The sequence below is a fragment of the Callithrix jacchus genome, chromosome 14 (genome assembly GCF_049354715.1).
Source record: "Callithrix jacchus isolate 240 chromosome 14, calJac240_pri, whole genome shotgun sequence".
In the NCBI taxonomy this organism is placed as follows: Eukaryota; Metazoa; Chordata; class Mammalia; order Primates; family Cebidae; genus Callithrix; species Callithrix jacchus.
The window spans coordinates 75,887,640-75,911,382 of record NC_133515.1 but is presented as its reverse complement, the minus strand read 5'-3'; the positions used below and the strand labels follow the sequence as shown (position 1 = coordinate 75,911,382).

The following is a 23,743-nucleotide window of genomic DNA, read 5'->3' as shown; positions in this document are numbered from 1 at the left end:
CAAGTCTCTTACAGAAAGTAGCGTAGCATTTGCATATAACATGTGCACACCCTCCCGTACACCCTACATCATCAAGATTACTAATAACTAATACTACGTAAATTGTGTACTGTATTGTTGAGGGAGTAATGACCAAAAAAAATCTGTACATATTTAGCACAGATGCAATTTCTCCCCATCCTCCTCCCCCAAATACTTTTGATCCACAGTTGTTTGAATCCACAGATGCAGAAGACCAACTGCATATATACATACATACATGAATCATGTAATTTTCATAAAAATATCAACACAATCCAACAGAGAAAAAAAAATCTCTTTAACAGGCTACTACTCTGGGCACACTGCCTATGGCATAACCCTGCTCTGCAAGGAGCAATAAAAAATTAGAAGATTTCTTCAACAGATAGTTCTGAAATAACTAGATATCCAGCATTAAAAATAAATGGATCTCAATTCCTACCTTGTATTATAACACAACAATGAATTTGCAATGGACCACAGAGTCTAGGAAAGCTAAAAATATAAAGCTTTTAGAAGACAACATTAAAAAATATCAGCAAAGGGTTCTTAGATATTAGAGCAATAACCCTTAAAAGAAAAAAAACACATATTTGACTCCATCAATATTAAAAACTTCTGGCCAGGCACAGTAGCTCATGCCTATAACCCCAGCACTTTGGGAAGCTGAGGTGAGTGGATAACTTGAGGTCAGGAATTCAAGACCAGCCTGGCCAACATGGCGAAAACTCGTCTCTACTGAAAATATAAAAATTCGCCGGGTGTGGTGGCAGGTGCCTATAATCCCAGCTAATCAGGAGGCTGAGGCAGAAGAATCACTTGAACCCAGGAGGCAGAGGTTGCAGTGAGCTGAGACTACACCACTGCACTCCAGCCTGGATGACAGAGCGAGAGACCATCTCAAAATACATACATACCTCCATCCATCCATCCATCCATCCATCCATCCATCCATCCATACAAAAATGAGCCAGGCATGGTGGCTCACATCTGTAATCCCACTTTGGGAGGTGGAGGCAGGTGCACCTGAGGTCAAGAATATGAGACCAGCCTGGCCAACATGGCGAAACCTCATCTCTACTAAAAATACAAAAATTAGCTGGGCGGTGGTGGGCATCTGTAATCCCAGCTACTCTGAAGGGTGAGGCAGAAAAATCACTTGAACCTTGGAGGCAGAAGTTGCAGTGAGCTATGATCACACCATTGCACTCCAGCCTGGGCAACAAGAGTGAGACTCTGTCCCATAAACAAACAAAAAAAACCTCTACTTGTCAAAAAATTCATTAGGGAAACAAATAGGCAAGCCACAGGCTAGAAGAAAATATTCATATCTGACAAAGGAACTCATCATTCAATACTAAAAAGAAAAGCTTTTTTTTTTTTTAAGATAGTCTTGCTATATTGCTCAGGCTACAGTGCACTGGCTATTTACAGGCATGATCACAGGGTACAATAGCCTCAAACTCCTGAATTCAAGTGGTCCTCCTGCTTCAGCTTCCCAAGTAACTGGGACTGTAGGCAGATACCACTGCACTTGGCTTTCAGTTTTTTAATAGGCAAAAAAAATTGAGCAGACACTGCATAAAGGAAGATATACAAGCAGCCAATAAGAACACACAAAAAGTTATTTCTATCATGTAGGCTATAAAAAACCTTTTTAAAAAGAACACAAAAAAGTGGTATCATTAGTCATTAGGGTAATGTAAATTAAAACTACAACAGGATACCACCACACACTTACCACAATGACTAAAATTAAAGACTGTTAACACCAAATGTTGCAAGGATTTGGAGCAACTGGAACTCTCATACATTGATGGCAGGATGTAAAGTGGTACAACCACCGTGGGAAAAGGTGTGGCAGTTACTTTTCAAACTAAACATAACACCTATCCTATGAGCCAGTGGATAAACAAACTGTGATACATATTCATATAATGGAAAAAAAGTACTGAATTCTTTATAAACACAACCTCAAAAGCCTTAACAAAAATATATACAGTATAAATCTACTGATATGATGTTCTGGAACAGATAAGGTTAATCTACGGTGGGATGATAAAAGATCAATGGTTGCCTCTGGGATGTGGGAGCAGGAGTTGACTGAGAAGGCAGGTGAGGAAAATTTCAGGAATGATGTTAATGTTCTATATTTTGGTAGAGACTTAGATCATATGCATTTGTCAAAACGCATCAAATGGTACAATTAACATTTGTGGGTCAGGCACACTGGCTCACACTATAATCCCAGTACTCTGGGATGCTGAGGCAAGTGGATTCCTTGAGCTCAGGAGTTTGAGACCAGCCTGGGCAATATGATGAAACCCTGTTTCTACCAAAAAAGAAAAACAGCTGGGCATGGTGGCACATGCCTGTAGTCAGTCCCACTTCTTGAGAGGCTAAAGTGGGAGGATCACTTGGGCCTGGAAGGTGGAGGTTGCTTGTTTAAGGTAAGGTAGAATGATGTTTGGAACTCTGAAATACATCAAAACATAAGATGGGGCCGGGCACAGAGGCTCATATCTGTAATCCCAGCACTTTGGCAGGCCAAGACAGGTAGATCACTTGAGGTCAGGAGTTCGAGATCAGACTGACCAACATGGTGAAACCCCATCTCTACTAAATATACAAAAATTAGCTGGGCATAGTTATGCACCCCTATAATCCCAGTTACTCGGGAGGCTGAGGTAGGAGAATTGCTTGAACCCAGGAGGCAGAGGTTGCAGGGAGCCAAGATCACGCCACTGCCCTCCAATCTGGGCTACCGAGCGAGACTCCATCTCAAAAAAAATAAATAAGATGGATTCATGGATGAAGGGATGGATAGGCATGCCATAAAGCAAACATAATAAAATTATAATAAAATATTAAGTATAAAATCTGGGTGATGAGTATATGGGTGTTTACTGTACCATTCTGTCAACTTTTCTGCGTACTGAAAAATCTTCATGACAAAATGTTAGGGTAAAAACTTAACCACAAGACAAAATTCTAAAATGAAGTGCAAAGTTTCTTCATTTTCTGTCTACAGCTGTAATAAATACATCAGAGGAGGTAAGATGTAGTTGCCACTTTCACTATTATTTGATTAAAACATCCTTGCTGTTGTTACTTCTAAATCTTCCTGCCACTCCTAGAATATGGTCTCCTTCTCTGCTACAGTATATTCCATGATCTCTGCAGACTTCATCATCATTCCCATATGCAACCCAGTACATCAACTTCAGAGCTCCTAATTGTTTCATCTGCTTCATCTCTGGAATCTTTTTGTTGTTGTTGACACAGAGTTTCGCTCTTGTCACCCAGGCTGGAGTGAGGTGGCGTGACCTTAGCTCACTGCAACCTCCGCCTCCAGGTTTCAAGCGATTCTCCCACCTCAGCCTCCCAAGTAGCTGGGACTACAGGCACGCACCACCATATCCATCTATTTTTTGTGTGTTTTTTGTACAAGCAAGGTTTTGCCATGTTGGCCAGGCTGGTCTTGAACTCCTGAGCTCAGGTAATCTACTATCCTCAGCCTCTATCTCTAGAATCTTAAAACTCCAAAATATAATAATTGTCCTCCTTTCTAATCATAATCCCGTATCTACTTCCACTGCCATTCTAACTCACCAAGACTTTGAATCCATGGAGCCCTAATTTTTCTTCCAGTCCATTATTTCTCTTATATAGCCTTACTTCTTCTTTATCACTTGAAATATTCCTATCCTCTTAATCTCTACTGCAGCTACCTGCAACCAACTATCTTCTCTCCCTGTTTACCTGAACAGATAAGTACTGCTGGAGGAAAATCTCACAACCACCAGATCAACCCGATTCCAAGTTTATGGTCTCCACACTCAGGGCTGCTCAGCAATTCCTTCCTCCTCACCCCGCTTCCCTCCTTCCCTCCCTCCCTCTCGCCTTCTCGCCCTCTAGCTCTTTCTTTCTTTCCCATGGCTCACTGCAACATCAGCCTCCTGAGCTCAAGGGATCCTCCCACCTCAGTCTCCTGAGCAGCTGGGAACTACAGGTGCATACCACCATGCCTGGCTCATTTTTAATTTTTTTGGTAGAGATGGTGTTTCACCATGTTGCCCATGCTGGTCTTGAACTCCTGGTTTCAAGTGATGCTCTCACCTCAGGCTCCCAAAGTGCTGGAATTGCAAGCATGAGCCACCAATTTTTTTTTTTTTTTGAGACGGAGTTTCGTTCTTATTACCCAGGCTGGAGTGCAATGGCGCGATCTCGGCTCACCGCAACCTCCGCCTCCTGGGTTTAAGCAATTCTCCTGCCTCAGCCTCCTGAGTAGCTGGGATTACAGACATGTGCCACCATGCCAAGCTAACTTTTTGTATTTTTAGTAGAGACGGGGTTTCACCATGTTGACCAGGATGGTCTTGATCTCTTGACCTCGTGATCCACCCACCTCGGCCTCCCAAAGTGCTGGGATTACAGGTGTGAGCCACAGCGCCCAGCCAGCCACCAATTTTCTAAGCCACTGGTTGGTTCCTCTATATTCCACAGCAGCAATTCCCAAACTTCATTCTTTCTAAGTTTCTTGCACTACTTTCCCTTTCTTTACTCTGTAAAAGAATTTTGCCTTTCATTTTATCATGAAAATAGAGGTGATTTAGCATGAACTCCCTGCTCCCCAACCTACAAATCCATCTTTATCACTTTCCCTCCTATCTCATAAGAAAAGGTGTCATCGTCCCTGCCAGAGGTAGCATCACATAGTGTTTATTAATGACTTAATTTAGAGACAAGGTCTCACTTTGTAACCCAGGCTGGAGTGCAGTAGCCCAATCATAGCTCACTGCAGCCTCAAACTCCTGGGCTCTAGCAATCATTCCACTTCAGCCTCCTGAGTAGCTGGGACTACAGGCATACACCACCATACCTGGCTTTTTTTTTTCCCTTGTAGAGACAGGGTCTCACTATGTGACTTAGGCTGGTCTCAAACTCCTGGCCTCAACTGATCCTCCTGCCTTGGCCTCCCAAAGTATTGGCATTAATGGCTTGTGCCACGATGCCCAGTCAACATAGTGTTTAAAAATACAGATTTTAGGCCAGGTGTGGTGGCTCACCCCTATAATCCCAGCACTTTGGGAGGCCGAGGTGGGTGGATCACAAGGTCAGGAGTTGGAGACCAGCCTGGCTAACATAGTGAAACTCTGTATCTACAAAAAATACAAAAATTAGCCAGGCATGGTGGTGGGCACTTGTAATCCCAACTACTCGGGAGGCTGAGGTAAAGAATTGCTTGAACCCAGGAGGCAGAGGTTACAGTGAGCTGAGATGGCGCCACTGCACTCCAGCCTGGGCGTCAAAAAAAAAAACAAACAAACAGATTTTAGAATGGGGGGAGGGGTCATGGTACAAAAATAAATAAATAAATTTTAAAAATAAAAATAAAGATTCTGTAACTAAATTACATGGGCAAATTTAACTTCCAAACCTTAATTTTCTCTCTTGTGAAAAGGAAGCCATAATAGTACCTATGAGAATGAATGAGAACACAGATGAAGTGCTTAAAGTAGTATTCTGCCAAACAGTTCAAGGCAAATCCCACTGCTTTGTGTTCCTGAATCTTCACCAGTGTTCTCTACTAGCTCCTTCCCCAAAGGCTCTTAAAAAGTTTCTGTCATCTCCAAATAAGAAACAAAAATGTCTTGAAATCTCTTTTTTGCCTCAGCACTATCTCTTTTCCCTTCCTTTCCAAACGTCTAGAAAAAGAAAATCTGAACAAAAAGGTCAGCTGCCTTGCTATTCTTACTTTTTCCATGTTCTTCCATCTTCTACTGTCACAATAAAACTGTTCTGACATAATGACCAATGACCCCTTAGCTGTCAAACTTAACACTTTTCAGGCCCTTTATTTGACTTTTCTGTAGCCTGAAACGATTAATGACTCTTTCTTTTCTTTCCTTTGTCTTTATTTTTGTTTCTTTCTTCTTTTGAGACAAGAGCTTTACCCTGTCACCCAGGCAGCAGTGCAACGGCACAATCACGGCTCACCTCAGCCTTGACATCCCAGGCTCAAGCAATCCTCCCACATCAGCCTCCTGAGTGGCTAGGACTACCAAGGTATGTGCCACCAAGCCTGGCTAATTTTTTTTTTTTTCTTTCTGAAGCAGAGTCTCGCTCTGTCACCCAGGCTGGAGCACAGTGGTGCAATCTCGGCTCACTGTAACCTGCCTCCCAGGTTCAAGCAATTCTTGTGTCTCAGCTTCCCAGGTAGCTGGGATTACAGGCATGTACCACCACGCCAGTCTAATTTTTGTATTTGTAATAGAGACAGCGTTTCACTATGTTGGCCAGGTTGATCTCAAACTCTTGACCACAGGTGATCCACCTGCCTTGGCCTCCCAAAGTGCTGGGATTACAGGTGTGAGCCAACATACCCAGCTAACAACTCTTTTCTTAAAGCACTCCTCTCTCAACTTCTCAGACACTAGGGTTTCATTCCTTCTGCCTGACTCCTTCCTTCTCAGTCCCCTTTCATCCATCATTCCTTTTCCTCTGCTATCTCCCTATACACTATTTTTCCTCTCCCACTTATTATGCCAGCCCTTTTTCAGTCTTACTCAAATCATTTTCAGCATGTAGTCTCATTTACTTTTTAAAATACCTTTATTGAGGTACAACTGACAGACAATAAACTGCACATATTTAAACCTTACAACCTGATAAATTTCAGCATATGCATACACCCCTGAAACCATCGGCACAATCAAGATAAATAAACATAAAAAGCCCCTCCCTAAACAACCACTGATCTGCACTAGTTTGCATCTTCTAGAATGTTCTATAAATAGAATCATCCAGTATATACTCTTTTTTAGTTTCCCTTCTTTCATTTAGTGTAAGTATTCTGAGATTCAGCCATGTTGTCATTTGTATCAAGTTTGTTCTTTTTTTTTTTGAAACAGGGTCTCAATTTTTCACCCAGGCTGGAGTACAGTGGCACAATCACAGCTCACTGTAGCCTTGAACTCTTCAGGCTCAAGCAGTGCTCCCATTTCAGCCTCCCAAGCAGCTGGAACTACAGGCTCATGCCACCATACCTGGCTAATTTTTTAAGTTTTTTGTAGAGACAGGGTTTCATTATGTTGCCTAGGCTAGTCTGGAATTCCTGGGCTCAAGCAGTCCTCCCACCTTGGCCTCCCAAAGTGCTGGGATTACAGCCGTGAGCCACCACACCCAGCCAGTTTGTTCCTTTATATTGGAGTAGTATTCCACTGTTTGGCTTTATCGCAATTAGCTTATTCATTCACCTGTTGATGGACATCAGATTGTTTCTAGTTTTTGACTGAACAGAGCTGCCATGAACAGTCATGTATAAGTCTTAGTACAGATACAGGCTTCATTTATACTTATGGCTTTAATTACACACCTAGAATTTCTGAATCTGCTTCATCAGACACCAACAATGAACAGCCACTTGGAGAAGTTCACTTGAATAACCCAAAATAACCTTTAAGTCAACATATCCAAAAATCATCTTATTATGCCATTCCTCTCTCCATCCTAAAAGCTTCTCCTATATTCTCTATCCTGACTAAAGGCATTCAAGTCAGAAACAAGACTATTACTGTTCCATTACCATTCCCCAAATCACTCAGTGAGTTACTAGGCCTGTCAATTTTGCCTTGTAAACATCTTTAAAATAAAATCCATATCCACATTTCTGTCCTAATTCAAATGCATCCTTAATTCAAATGTATATTGTCTCTTGACTGGACTATTAAACTAGGCTTCTAACTATTCTCCTCACTTTGTGTCTCATTCTTCTCCAAACCATTTTCCATTCTATGGCCAAAGTGAATTTTCTAAAATTCAAATGTGCTGTTACTCCCCTACTTAAAACTTACTGGCTGGGTACAGTGGCTCACCCTGTAATCCCAGCACTTTGGGAAGCTGAGGCAGGCAGATGGCTTGAGCCCAGGAGGTCAAGACCAGCCTCGGCAACACGGCAAAACCCCATCTTCACAAAAAAATACAAAAATTAGCCAGGTGTGGCAGTGTGTGCCTATAATCTCAGCTACTCAGGAGGCTGAGGTGGGAGGATCACTTAAGCTGGGGAGGTAGAGGTTGAAGTAAGCCAAGATCGCACCACTGCACTCCAGCCTGGTGAGACCCTGTCTCAAAACAAACAAATAAAACAAACCAAACAAACAAAAGAAACCTTACTGATGGCTTCCAACTTCACAAGATAAAATTCAAATTCCTTAGCTTAACATATATAAAAACTGTCCACAAACCAGTTGTCTCTCCAGACATGCCCTGCTACTTCCCATCATGTTCTTATTTAGTCTTTCCTGATTATGTCATTTACCTTTTTAACTTGAGTGTCAAGGGCAATACCTGATCTATAGTAGGCATGATATATTTGTGCAATAGATAAGATAGAACTTAGATTCACAGATGCAGTGAAATAGATAACAGTGGGACATTCCATCCATATTGAGCAAAAGCAGCAGTCCAGTCTGGCTAAAGAATAAAGAAGATAAAAGATTATGGTAGACAATCCAGTCAGAAAAGCAGGATAAACCAGAAATCAATCGCTGTCAATTCCGTGATAAAAAGTATGCATTTTAGCATAGGCCAAATTCCAAAGACATCAACAGTTCTTCCAAGTGTGACATGTTAAGAGGTAGCCAAAAACTCGTGAGATTTGAGAAACAGACGGTGAGGTGAGGGGTAGTGAATTCAATTAAGAAATTATCACAGTAGTCTGAGAAAGGAGACTTAGAGAAGTTGGAGGAGGGAACAGACTAGAAGAATATGTTAAAAGGAATTGAACATAAAGGCTCTACCTGAGTGTGGGCAGTAATACAGAGAAGCCAGAGATGATTCTAACATTTCAAACCAGTCAAATGCAGTAATAAAGCCATTAAGAAAAACTTAAATGGTAGGTGGAGGACAGAAGTGATAGTTTTAGTTTGTATATCCCCTCACCTATTTATTCAAATTGAGTGGCCACTAGGTATCTAGCACTGTACGCATGGGGAATAAAATGAGGGTAAGATACTATCCCTGTTCTCAAACAGCATCCAATCTAGTTATAGACAAGTAAATAGGAACTTAAAACTCACACAGCTAGGATGGGGCGCGAAAAGAAAACAAAGGAGTAATATCCAACTCAGCCCTGATGTGATAGTCCAGGTTGAGTAAGTCTAGAAGGATGAGTAGTGTTGGATCAGGCAAAGAAAGGTGAGGGGACTAGCATGTCCAAAGAGCCTCAGGTAAGAGTAAGAGAGCACAAGTTGGATGCATCTATAAATAATTCAATAGTGAATCAAAAGAAATCAAGATATGGAGATATCCACATGAAATGTCCAGCAGGCAGGTAAAAATGTAGGTTTGGAGCTACGGACAACATATCCAGATATGAAATACACTGTATTTTCAATCTTGTCTTAGAATCATAGTTATTGGCTATTTAAGAATTGGAAGAACCTTACACATTAGCTAGATTATGTATACTTCCACCTTCTTCTATCACTTACTGCAAAAGTATCTCTACCTTAAATTCAAAAGTTGGTTTACGTAAATAAACAAAGAGGACAAGTGGGGGTTGTGGTAAGGTGGAGATACATGCCTTGTCTAAAGAGGACAACCATTTACTCACCTCCAGCAGTTTAGTGCCTTGCTGGAATACAGGCCCTAACTAGCAAGAACTTCCTATTCTTCAAGAAAAGCTGAAAATTCAGATTTTATGTAATATCTCCCATTTTCAAATGCCAGCAACTAATTACATTTAAAAATAAAACAACACTGTGCCAGCCAAACAAAATGCTTCTAGGGACAGATTTCAGCAAGGGCCACCAGCATGGCAGAATTAAACAAGGTCTGTCAACTCCTACAGTATTCTTCCACTACTTCAAAAGATCCTAAGCTGATAGCTTGGTGATTCCCCCGGGATAGGAGCTGTTTTTGCCTCTAAGCAAAATGGCCCCTATTTGGCAATGCTTTATGAGTTCCTTTACAGGTTTTTAAACAATTTCCCTGTCTTCCCTTACCCTACCTGGACATCAGCTTCTGGCAGCACAGAGACCTCCTAAACCCCTTCCATTACACGCTAAGAAGTCAAACTTGCAGGTAAAGCAAAAGTAAGTAGTGAGAACCTGACGGGATTTCTAAGGATTAAAGTACATAAGACATATGGCGGCTGGGTGCAGTGGCTCACGCCTGTAATCCTAGCACTTTGGGAGGCCGAGGTGGGTGGATCACCTGAGGTCAGAAGTTCAAGACCAGCCTGGCCATCATGGTGAAACCCCATCTTATTTAAAAAAGAAAAGAAAAGGATATATGGCATCTTTTTGGTTTTCTTTAAAAAAAAAAAAAAGAAAAATCACATAGGTGTTCGTGACTAGTCAGACACCTGAAGGGGAAAATGTCAGTAACTTAAGTCAGAAATACATAAGCAAATTCTCCTAACAAACCAAATAGTTTCCACTGTAAGATAGCAAGAGGGACAAGAGAACAGGGCAAAGGGGAAAGTAAAAGTTACTGGCCTTTAAGCACTATCAGACACCTTTTAATGCTTAGCATAAAAGGTACAACATAATCTCCATTCTTAGTAGAAGCAAAACTATATGTTAACTAATTAACATGAAAGAGTCTTCGAGCAGCAAGAAACAGATTTAGAAACACTCTTAGATGAGTAAAGCAATCTTTGTAGAAAAGGTAAATGAAGAAAAGGAAACAAAAATAGTCTAGTACACTGTTGCTCTAGAAGCTTTAAAAATGTAACATTTCCTAATTATACTAAAACATTTAAAAACACAGCAAACTTAAACATACAAAGACTAAAAATTCTTAACAAGCCAAATGACAGCACCAAGAATCTCGAATGCCGCAAAAACAAAACAAAACCCCTGAAATTGGTAGCATGTGCACCAGCCCCTGTTAATCCGAGGAGCAGGGGAGATCAGGAGAACAGAGAGTGATTACTGAGGACGAGCGGAGCAGGCCACGCTCCTGCTGGCAGGCGAGCTCGCAATTCCTTAGAGCAAGCGTTACGGCCAGGGCATTCTCAAGCCACTAAAACGAGCATACTGGACACCTAAAACATGAGGCTGACAACAGCTCCGGGCTAAGACCGAGAAGGCGGAAAAGTGGCCTGCTTTGACCTCCACTGAAAACTGAGGCTTCTCCAACCGTTGTCTCGGAATCAAAGGGCAAAGCATTCACCTCTCGGGGTTGGATTATTCGGAGCAACTGCCCGCGGCTCCCCGCGGCCTTCCCACACTACGGGTGGATGTCAACACTGAGAGCCAGCCGTGTGGGGGACCTCCCCGTGTGCGCCGTCCTTTCGGAGACGCGGCGAGACAGGGAAGAAAGACGGCCCTGCGCGCGCGCCCCGCCTCCCCAGCCCTTCCCCTGCGCCTGCTCGGCGCCCGCGCTGGGGGGCTGCGGCCGGGAAGCGGGGTCCGGCGTGCTCCTCACCTTTTTCAGGGCAGGCACCAGCAGTCCTCGCCACTTGGGCGCGTTCTCTTCGCTGAAAAACTCGTAGGGCAGCTGCTGCGCCTGCATGGTGCCCCCAGGGCGCCTCTGGGCGGGGAGAGGGGCGGCGGCGGCCCGGCCGGGGAGCCGCGAGAGGGCGAGCTCGCTGCGCGGAATAGGGCCGCGGCCCCACCGGACGGCCCGGCCCCCTCCGGGCGCCGCGCAGCCGGGCTAGCCCTGGCGAGGGGGCTGAAGGGCGAGGCCCACGCCCAGCCACCCACCCGACACGGGTACTAGCCGTGGAGAACGAATGCGACCCGGAGGCGGCGGCATCCCGCACCACCGCCCCGGGGCCAGGCCCCCCCGCCCCTCCCTGGCCCGCCGGCGCCGCCCCGGGCGGCCCGCTACACCGCCGCCGCCTGCCGGGGCTGCACTCCCGGGTCCGGCCTGGCCCCGCGGCAGAGCTGGCGGCTGGGGGAGGACGTGTGGAGGGACGCTCTGGCCGCGGCGCCCGCTCCGCGCAGTTGAGACTCCGAAACGCAAGAGCCCTCGGGTGGGGCGGAGCTGGGGGAGGGGGTTTCGCGGGGAAGGGGAAGGACCCGAGGTCGTTGTTGGGGAATCTGGCTGCCCTGAGGTGCCGCCGCTGCCGCCGCCGGTGTAGCGCTGGAGCTTCCTACTAGCAAACTGAACCTGCGCGCTACTGAGCATGCGCTGCCGGGCTGGGCTGGTTCGCTCCGGGTTTTCCGGCTCCCGGTGAAGGAGGAGGGAAGCTGGGGGCGGGGGGAGTGGGGAAGGGAGGCAGGGCGCCTGACCGGGCTGTGGTTGCGCTCCTGGGGACTCCTGAGGAGGGGCGAAAGGGCCCGAGAAATCGAACCCTGGCAAAGTGGGGCCTGCAGAGGGGGTAAGAACTACGGTAAAGAAGCCCCCACTGTGTGGTCTAGCCGTGAGGGCTCCTACCCCTCTCTGAGTCCCTGGGCCTTTCGTTTCGGAAAGGGGCGTGTGTACTTTGTTCCCGAACACAAAGATAAGGACTGCCCAGCACGCAATGTATAGTAAACAGACCGGACAAAATATACAGGTGCTCTGTCTCGAAACCTACTGCTAAGTATCTGCTGGGCAATAGAAGTGATCGCAGTGTTTTTAACTGGTCTTTCCACGTCATCAAGAATAAAATGTGTACATGTAGTATTGATTTTCTGTGTGTGTTAGATTGCATTTGTTCATCTTTTCAACCCTCTCCAAATATGAATTCCAATAAGCACTTTCCTCCAATGGATACTGAGACCTCTTCTAAAGCTCCCAGAACACTGCACTTATTCCTCTCTCAGGGCATTTGGTCTATAGTGTTTTGTATCTTTTGTGGTTCTTTCAACTACATAATAAACTGGAAGGCAGATTTTTTTCACCAGGTCCTCCACACAGAACAGGCACTCAGTGAAAGTGGAATGCTAAAGGACCGGTATATATAAACTGTCCCTCCAGGCCACTGTTTATAATAGTGGCACTTTGTGGCAGACACCTCATGGTTTATCATTAATGATCACTTCTGGAGTATCATCTGATTTAATCCCCATAGCAACCCTATTATTTTCATTTCACCGATAAGAATGCAGTTTAGAGGAACTAGCTTGGGTTGAAGCTGACATTGTGTCCTGCTATTCCTAAGAACAACAGCCAGGATCACGTAGATGAGAAATGTTCAGTGGTTCATAATCTTTACAGGACCTCTGTGAAAATCTGAAAAAGAAAAAAAAAAAAGAAAGTCTTCAGTTATTTCCTTTAAAAATATACAGGCCAGTGGGCAAGGTGGTTCATGCCTTATAATGCCAGCACTTTGGGAGGACAGGGTAGGTGTATCACCTGAGGTCAGGAGTTCGAAACCAGCCTGGCCAACATGGTGAAACCTTGTCTTTGCTAAAAATAGAAAAATTAACTGGGCATGGTGGTGAGCACCTGTAATCCCACCTACTTGGGAGGCTGAGGCAGGAGAATCCCTTGAACCCAGGAGGCAGAGGTGGCAGTGAGCTGCGATTGTGCCACTGCACTCCAGCCTGAGCAACAAAATGAGACTCCATCTCAAAACACGCACACACACACACACACACCAGCCAGGCGCAGTGGCTCACACCTGTAATCCCAACACTTTGGAAGACTGAGGGGTTTGAGCCCAAGAGTTCGTGACCAGGCTAGCAAGACCCATCTCTACTTTTTTACTTTAGAAATGAAAACATACATACATGATTTACATTTGAAAAACTCTTCACTTTCAAAGCGTTTGGAATGATGTTCTGAAATCCATCCATAAATCCTTTGGATAAGAAGATGTAGAGAAACTCCAGCTTGGAGAGGAGCTGGGGGCATGAGAAGGGGTCTCAGAAGAATATATTAGCTCTCTTCAAATATTTAAAGGCTTGTGATTTGGGGGAAAAGATTGGTTTGTATGGTTCCAAATGAACCAAGATCAAGCCCGTACCACAAACTATTGCTTGGCCTCCCATTGCTCTTAGAATACATTTTGGGCCCGGCGCGGTGGCTCAAGCCTGTAATCCCAGCACTTTGGGAGGCCGAGGCGGGTGGATCACGAGGTCAAGAGATCGAGACCATCCTGGTCAACATGGTGAAACCCCGTCTCTACTAAAGATACAAAAAATTAGCTGGGCATGGTGGCGCATGCCTGTAGTCCCAGCTACTGGGGAGGCTGAGGCAGGAGAATTGCCTGAGCCCAGGAGGCGGAGGTTGCGGTGAGCCGAGATTGCGCCATTGCACTCCAGCCTGGGTAACAAGGGTGAAACTCCGTCTCAAAAAAAAAAAAAAAAAGAATACATTTCAAACTTCTTCCGTACACCACAAAGGCATGCATCTGGCTCCTGCTCACGTTCAACGTTTTTTCACCATTCACAGCCTTGCTTCACCACACTCCAGTCACACTGGCCTTCTATCTATTCCTAGAAAACAACAACCTGCCTCAAGAACATTGTTCTTCTCTCAGCCCAGAACTCCTAACTGTTCACTTGGATGGTTATAAACATCACAACCTCCCAGAGGCCTTCTCCTATCACTCCAAGTAATTCTCACCTGTGTATTTCTACTGTATGTCCTTTTTATTTCCTGCTAGCACTAAATCAAATCAGGCCTTTGTTTTTGGTTGTTGGTTTCCCTTTTGCCTCCAAATAGAATATAAACTCCTAGAGACCGACAATCTTTTTTTTTTTTTTTTTTTTTTGAGATGGAGTTTTGCTGTTGTTACCCAGACTGGAGTGCAATGGTGCAATCTCGGCTCACCGCAACCTCCACCTTCTGGGTTCAAGCAATTCTGCCTCAGTCTCCCGAGTAGCTGGGACTACAGGCGCGCACCACCATGCCCAGCTAATTTTTGTATTTTTAGTAGAGACAGGGTTTCACCTTGTTGACCAGGATGGTCTCGATCTCTTGACCTCGTGATCCACCCACCTCGGCCTTCCAAAGTGCTGGGATTATAGGCGTGAGCCACCGCGCCGGGCCGGAGACCGACACTTTTTGAGACAGAATATCACTTTGTCGCCCAGGCTGGAATGCAGAGATCTTGGCTCACTTGCTACCATTACCTCACAGGTTCAGGTGATTTTCCTGCCTCAGTCTCCAGAGTAGCTGGGACTACCGGTGCACGCCACCACGCCCGGCTAATTTTTGTATTTTTAGTAGAGACGCGGTGTCAGCATATTGGTCGGGCTGGTCTCGAACACCTGACCTTGTGATCCGCCTACGTCCGCCTCCCAAAGTGCTGGGATTACAGGCGTGAGTCACCGCCCTTGGCCAAGAGCAACAATCCTGTGCGTTTCGTTCATCACCGGTTTTAATCGTATCCCCAGGACCTACAATGTCTGCACACAGTAGGTAGCAACAAATATTGAAGGAATGAAACTTGCATGCAGGAAACTTCCAGGATTACATAATTAACGTTGATCCCAGGAAACGGGAGATTTTCGGGGTGTGCAAGTAAAATTCGTACGTTCACTCACTAGGGCCAAGGGGTTGGGGATGCTGACCTCTAAGGTCCCCTTCAACTCCGAATCTCTGATTTGACTGCAGAGAAAAACAAGCCCTAGAAACATGAATTATAGCCTGGACTGGGCATGCTTAGCGGCCAGGGCAAGTTTTCACTAGCATGGCAGTTAGGGCCGCAGACGGGGCAAGCAACTGGAGGGAAAGTGCAGTGAAGAGACTGTGCTTCGCGGCGGAGAGATCTAGAGGGAGTGCCAGGGTCCGCACCGCTAAGGTCAAGGAGCACTCCCGCACCACAGGACTGTTTGCCTGTATCTCTTGGGACGAAACAAAACACCTATAGTCATTCAGCAAAGAGAAGGCAACCATGCGGACTCAGAAACGTGCAGACGTGTAGGCGCGTGTAAAACGTAAAAGTGTCCCCCTGCGATCGATCCCCAGCACCGGCCCCTCAGCTTCTACCGCGGACGAGCGAGCCTTGGCGCAGGCGCAAAGGCTTCGTTTCCCTCCCCTCCTCAGCTCTAACTAGCCTCACGCCACAGCGGACGTGACGCACGGAGGCGCGTCCAGGCGGAATAGCCGAAGCCCGAGAGGGGAGCGTCCGGGCAGGCTAGCTGAGTTCCGAGCACCGCGCGTCGGAGTAGGGAGTCGAGGACCGGGGCGGGGTGGACGTTCAGTCCTTCAGTGTGCCCCCTACGGGTGGAAGTGCAACACGCCGCGCCTTTGCCAGCCCCGCGGGCCAGGACGCGGCCACCTGGTTCTATACCTTACTGCAACTGCAGTGATCCTCCTGACGCGAACTTCGGACCCAGCTACTTACTCTTCTGTTTAAGAACTCACATTGGAATCCCAGGATAAAGTCCAAAGTCCTTAACCTGGTATTCATGGCCTTGCACAATCGGGCTGCTACTTATCTTTCCAGCTATATCTCCCTCTCAGAATGAACTGTCTTGCCTCCTGCAGACACAGCATTTCTGTCTCTGTCTCCTGCATATGCTATTCAGAATGCCTGTCTCCTTTTTTTCTCCAGTGCCGCCCGCCACAGTCCCACCCAGCTCCCAGGTACGCGCTCGCGCTGGAACTCTTTGTTTTTTGAGACGGAGTTTCGCTCTTGTTACCCAGGCTGGAGTGCAATGGCGCGATCTCGGCTCACTGCAACCTCCGCCTTTTGGGTTCAGACAATTCTCCTGCCTCAGCCTCCTGAGTAGCGGGGATTACAGGCATGCGCCACCATGCCCAGCTAATTTTTTGTATTTTTAGTAGAGAAGGGGTTTCACCATGTTGACCAGGATGGTCTCGATCTCTTGACCTCGTGATCCACCCGCCTCGGCCGCGCTGGAACTCTTATCCACCCTGCGCGCCCTCAGCTCAAATGTTACCTTCTCTCTAACGTTTTTGGTTTTTGTTTTTTTCAGCCCCTTTTCAGGATTCCTTCCCTTGAACTTCAGAGCCGAACAGGTAGAAGAAACAGCAGTTTCAGCCATCAGCAGTTAACATACTCTCTCCTCCAGAACATATTCACCTTTCGTTCTTTTCCTCACCCTCTCTCTTTCCAATGCCTCCTTTCAATTCCACTCCTCCAGATATTATGGCTTCAGAAAATACGCCAGAGAAAATAGTGACTGAGAACACTGGATGCCCACCCTTTACTCACCTTTAGCTAATACTTTGAGCCCCCCAACCCCCGTTTCCTTCCTGCCTTTGCAAAGATGGTACTGTTAGAAGAGATTATCAGAGGTTTTCCAAGATATATGGGACTATTTCTCGCATTTCGGGATTCCTGCAGGGAGCTTATAGGATATGTCCAAGCTTATCTTCTAAGAGAAAAGATGAGAATTTTTGCAAAGGTCTCCTTCTAGTTGATTCAAGTTGTAATAGCTCCTCAAATTTATCATACCCAAATGCAATGGGACACTAACGAAATTCCCAACATGGATTCTTACGGAATTTGATAAAGTCATTCTCAAATGTATGTGGAAGAGCAAAAGGCTAATTCTCCTGTAAAAGAAGAAGATAGGGGAACCTGATTTACCAGATGTGAAAACTGATTACATAGCTAAAGTAAAACAGTGGATATTAGCTCAAGAACCTGAGCTACACACCAATAGATCAGCAGACAGCCAAATATATATGAACCTGATATCGTAAGCATTGCAGATGAATAGGTAAAGACTATACTGTTCAATGAATGAAATAATGCACAATAGATAAACGCTCATAGAAAAAAATGTACTCCTAACTCACACCCTACACAGTACAATCTCATTGGATTGAAGAAAATGCAAAAAGCAAAATTATAAAAACGGCCGGGTGCGGTGGCTCATGCCTGTAATCCCAACTCTTTGGGAGGCCGAGGCAGGCAGATCACGAGGTCAAGAGATCGAGGCCATCCTGGCCAACATGGTGAAACCCTGTCTCTACCAAAAATACAAAAAAAACTAGCTAGGTGTGGTGGCACATGCCGGTAGTCTCAGCTATTCAGGAGGCTGAGGCAGGAGAATGGCTTGAACTCATCAGGTGGAGGTTGCAGTGAGCCGAGATCGCGCCGCTGCACTACAGCCTGGGCCATTGAGCAAGACTGTCTCAAAAAAAAAAAAAAAAAAAAGATATTCCTTCTCGGCTCACTGCAACCTCCACCTCCCAAGTTGAAGTGATTCTCCTGCCTCAGCCTCCTCAGTAGCTGGGATTACAGGCGCCCAGCACCACACCAGGCTAGTTTTCGTATTTTTAGTAGAGATGGGGTTTCTCCATATTGGTCAGGCTGGTCCTTGAACTCCCGAATTTAGGTAATCCACCTGCCTCAGCCTCTCAAAGTGTTGGGATTACAGACATGAACCACTTCATCCGGCAAGAATATCTTTATGAGCTCAAAGTAGAAAAGATTTTTTTTGTTGTTGTTCTTTGTTTGTTTGCTTTTGAGAGGGAGTCTGGCTCTGTTGCCCAGGCTGGAGTGCAGTGGTGCCATGTCAGCTAACTGTAACCTCTGCTTCCCGGGTTCAAGCAACTCTTCTGCCTCAGCCTTCCCAAGTAGCTGGAACTACAGGCGCCCGCCATCATGCCTGGATAATTTTTCTATTTTTAGTAGAGACGGGGTTTCACCACGTTGGCCAGACTGGTCTTGAACCACTGACCTCAGGTGATCCACCCACCTTGGCCTCCCAAAGAGTTGGGATTACAGACGTGAGCCACCACGACCAGCCTAGGGTTTCTTAAATCAGACAAAAAATACAAATCATAAAGGAAAAAATTGAAAACTTTTACTTCATTGTGGCCAGGTGCACAAACATATATAATATTTTTGTATGTATAATATGTTACACATACATATCAAACAAAAAGGAGTGGTAATGGCTATAATTGGCCAATATATAGGGCAAAGCTATTCACTGATAATTCTAAAATGGACTATGAGACAGTCTCAGAAATGCACTTAAGAGGCTGGATGTGGTGGCTCATGCCTGTAATCCCAGCACTTTGGGAGGCCGAGGTGGGCGGATCACCTGAGGTTGGGAGTTCGAGATCAATCTGACCAATATAGAGAAACCTCATCTCTACTAAAAATACAAAATTAGCCAGGTGTGGTGGCACATGCCTGTAATCCCAGCTACTTGGGAGGCTGAGGCAGGAGAATGGCTTGAACCCCCGAGGCGGAGGTTGCAGTGAGCTGAGATCATGCCGCTGCACTCCAGCCTGGACAACAGCAAAACTCTGTCTCAAAAAGAAAGAAAGAAAGAAATGCACCTAAGAAATATTTAAAAAGGGCCGGTCGTGGTGGCTCACGCCTATAATCCCAACTATTCTTTTTTTTTATTTATTTATTTATTTTAATTTTTTTTCTTTTTTTTTTTTTTCACACTCCAGCAAGTGGAACCAACTATTCTTTTTTTTTTTTTTTGAGACAGAGTTTTACTCTTGTTGCCCTGGCTGAAATGCAATTTTGTGATCATGGCTCACTGCAACCTCCGCCTCCTGGGTTCAAGAGATTCTCCTGCCTCAGCCTCCCTAGTAGCTGGGATTACAGGTGCCCACCACCACACATGGCTAATTTTTGTATTTTTAGTAAAGATGGGGTTTCACCACATTGGCCAGGCTGGTCTCAAACTGCTGACCTCAGGTGATCCACTCGTCTTGGTCTCCCAGAGTGCTGGGATTACAGGCGTGAGCCACTGTGTCTGGCCTAAAAAAAATTCTTAATTTTAACTATAGATTAGAATGGGAAGAGGCTGAAATTAAATGCTAGTAAAAAACAGTTTAAAGACAATTCAAGCTGGGTACAGTGGCTCATGCCTCTAATTCTAGCATTTTGTGAGGCTGAGGTTATACAATCTTGAGGTGAAGAGTATACAACCAGTCTGAGCAACACAAAGAGACCCCAGTCTCTACAAACATTTGAAAAATTAGCCAGGCGTGGTGGTGTGCACCCATAGTCCCAGCTACTCAGGAGGCTGAGGTGGGAGGATTGCTCGAACCCAGGAGTTTGAGACCAGTCTGGGCAGCAAAACCAAACTCCATCTCTCCAAAAAAAAAATACAAAAATTAGCTGGGCATGATGGCTTGTGCCTGTGGTTCCAGCTCTTGGGAGGTTGAGTAGGGAGGATCACCTGAGCCCAGGAGGTCAAGGCTTCAATAAGTCGTGATCACGCCACTGCACTCCAGCTTAGGTAACAGAGTAAGACCCTGTTTCCCCCACCCAAAAGAAGATAGGACTTCTTGCTCAACTGCAAGAACTATGTGATTTAGCCAACAACCTCCAGCTGTTAACTCCTTTACATGTCTGTTAGCTTTTGAGCCAAGGTCATACTTTTCTTTAGGTGACCCCAATCAGTAACTCAGCAAGATGGTGAAACAGAGCCTGGCCATTTTTGCCCTATGCAGAACTCCTCTAATGGGCAATCTTTGCTGCGGAGCTCCCTATCTGGCCAGCTGAGTCTGCAGCTGATCTGCATCATGGTCTGATGGCTCCCTGACCCAGTTCTTCTTCCTCCTTTCTCCTTTCATGTATGTTGCTCCTCAACAAGCATTTTGATTATTTTCTTGAGACAGAGTTTCACTCTTGTTGCCAAGGCTGGAGTGCAATGGTGCAAGCTTGACTCACTGCAACCTTTGCCTCCTGGGTTCAAGCGATTCTCCTGCCTCAGCCTCCCAAGTAGCTGGGATCATAGGCATGTGCTACCATGCCTGGCTAATTTTGTATTTTTAGTAGAGACAGGGTTTCTCCATGTTGGTCAGGCTGGTCTTGAACTCCGGATCTCAGGTAATCCACCTGCCTCGGCCTCCCAAAATGCCGGGATTACAGGTGTGAGTCACTGCACCCAGCCTAGCCTTTTGCATTCTTAATTCCAGCTCAGCATCTGCTTCCCAGAGGACCCAACTGATTTGTATATATGTATTATTTTACAAGATAACTTATATTTTTAATCATAAATCCATATAAATACCTCAAATTCATTTATTATAGACATATATAATTTTCCAAAGTGATTTCTTTATCAAAAAAAGTGGAGAAATTGAGGTGGCTCTGAATCTATAAGGAAAGAACTTGCAGTTTACCATCATTTGGCTATGGGATGTGTTATTTTGTTTATTTTATTTTGTCTTGCTCTGTTGACCAGGCTGGAGTGCAATGGTGCCATCTCAGCTCAATGCAACCTCCAACTCCCAGATTCAAGCGATTCTCCTGCCTCAGCCTTCTGAGTAGCTGGGATTACAGGTGCCCACCACCAGGCCCAGCTAATTTTTAATACCATATTGGCAGGCTGGTTTCGAACTCCTGACTTTGTGATCCACCTGTCTTGGCCTCCCAAAGTGCTGGGATTACAGGTGTGAGCCACTGTGCCCGACTTGGCTATGTTTCTTAAACATAGATTGCTTATATTAAATATAAACATAGTTTACTATGATGAATATGGCCCAGGCATCCATATTTCATCAGATCTATTCTTTTTTGACTGCTTCTGACAGAGACACCCTCTTTATTTTTGACCAGTAAATGACCAGCAACTATAAAAAATGGAAAGAGAAAGAAAAATACAGAAACAAAATAACACATCCCATCATCCCTTGTGCAACAGCTCATTTCCCAAAATCTTTGAGCATTACTTATACATGCATGATTTATGAAGGGAATGACAGGAACAGTTTCATAAGGATTGTTTTAAAGGTTTCTCTCCCCAAGGCAGAAACATTGCTTCTTTAGAATTGTTTTCCTCTTAACCTCTTTTTCTCTAAAAATGAAAATGTTTGCCTTGATTTATGGGGCGTAGGGTTTTTGTTTTCTTAACTCTAACATAGAAGTTAAAACAAAAACAAAACCTTGGGATGGAAAATAGTAATGGTTAAAGAAGCATTGAATTTTAATTTGCTCAGCTGATCAGGCAAAACTGGGTTTTCTTATTACTGAGACTACAGTTCTCATGAAATATTCTTTTATAATATTTCTTTTAGTTTTTTATTGATTTAGTTTGGAGAATGTGGAACAGAGAAAAAGAGGACTGAAATGAAACTTGTGTGCTGAATAGGTCTAGTGCATTTCTTATAAATTTATTCCTGATTCTTATCAAGTTTGTTGTCATCTGATGTGGGATTGTTAAATTACATCTCTACATGATTATTGCTGGGTTAAAGAAAAAGTATTGTTTTTCATGTAGTTGGCTTAAATCTGGCCACTTTATTTAACTTTCCATTAGTTCTAATAGTTTTCTAGACCAGGCGAGATGGCTCATGCTTGTAATCCCAATACTGGGAGGCCAAGGAGGGTGGATGACCTGAGGTCAGGAGTTCGAGACCAGCCTGGCCAACATGATGAAACCCTGTCTCTACTAAAAATACAAAAATTAGCGGGGAGTGAAGACACACGCCTGTAATCCCAGCTACTTGGGAGGCTAAGGGTCGAGGATCACTTGAACCTGGGAGGTGGAGTTTGCAATGATCAGAGATCATGCCACTGTACTCCAGCCTGAGCAACAGATCTAGACCCCGTTTCAAAAAAAGAAAAGAAAAAAATGATAAAATACACATAACACAAAATTTATCACCTTAACCTTTTATTTTACTTTTTTTTTTAAAGCTAGTCAGGTGAAGCAGTGGGAGTGAAGAAACAAAGAAATCTGTAACTAGTTGTAATCAGTTAGCTGTATACACTACTGCACTCAGACCAGCCTGTAATCAATTTAGAATATATAGTTTTTTAGTGTTAAGTATATCCACATTATCATTAATCAATCACAAGAATTCTTTTCATCTTGCAAAACCGAAACTCTGAACCCATTGAACAACTCTCCATTTCCCTTACCCCTAGGCTCTGGAAACCACCATTCTACTTCCTGTTTCTATGAATTTGACTACTCTAGATACCTCATATAAGTAGAATCATACAGTGTTTGCCTTTTTGTGACTAGCTTGTTTCACTTAAGGTTGAATAATATCCGCAAGTTCCTCCATGTTGCAGCATAGCATCTGTCAGAATTTCCTTACTTTTTAAGGCTGAATAATTTTCCATTGTATGAATATAATATTTCTTTATTCAACAGATCACTATTCATCCAAGATGAATAAATTTCAATCATTGCAACCTCAGAAATTTGGATTGTTTGACCTATTGTGAATAATGCTGCTGTGAACCTGGGTTCACAAGTATTTCTTTGGGATGCTGCTTTCATTTATTTTGCATATATATCCATCCTTCTATTTATTTTTATCTAAGAGCTTTCAAATGGAAAAGGCTGCTGAATTTTATTAGATAATTTTTCAGTATCTGTAGCAGATTTTTTTTTTTTTTTGAGACAGTCTTGCTCTGTCACCTAGGCTGGAGTGCAGTGGTGCGATCTTGGCTTACTGCAACCTCTGCCTCCTGGGTTCAAGTGATTCTCCTGCCTCCACCTCTTGGGTAGCTGGGATTGTAGTTGCACACCATCACCCCCGGCTAATTTTTGCATTTTTAGTAGAGACGGGGTTTCGCCATGTTGGTCAGGCTGGTCTTGAACTCCTGACCTTGTGATCCACCCGCCTCGACCTCCCAAAGTGATGGGATTACAGGCATGGGCCACCGTGCCTGGCCGCCATATTGTTTTTTAAGATGGCCACAGAATCTCTCATTCCACATGCTTGACACTGTCTCCATTGCTTCCACCTGTCATCTGTGGAATGACCAAAGAACTCACTTCAGAGCTAAAGAATTGCAGCAGTGGGCTTATACTCATGGAATTCACTGGTCTTACAATGTCCCCCACAATCTTGAAGCAGCTGGCTTGATAGAATGGTGGAATGGACTTTTGAAGATGCAGTTATATTTCCCATTACATGACAATAG

The 23,743-nt window shown here is 44.7% G+C and overlaps 1 protein-coding gene across 2 annotated transcripts in view; it reads right to left on the bottom strand.

The window, feature by feature from the left end:
- The window catches only part of SOS1 (SOS Ras/Rac guanine nucleotide exchange factor 1), a 132,593-nt gene extending 120,613 nt beyond the window's left edge, over positions 1 to 11,980 (bottom strand). For both annotated transcript variants that reach the window (XM_035272736.3, XM_035272737.3), the window contains exon 1: positions 11,458 to 11,980. In XM_035272736.3, coding sequence (XP_035128627.2) covers positions 11,458 to 11,544 — 87 coding nt within the window. In that variant the 5' untranslated portion in view covers positions 11,545 to 11,980. The remainder of the gene's footprint in view (positions 1 to 11,457) is intronic.
- Between the last annotated feature and the right edge of the window lie 11,763 nt (positions 11,981 to 23,743).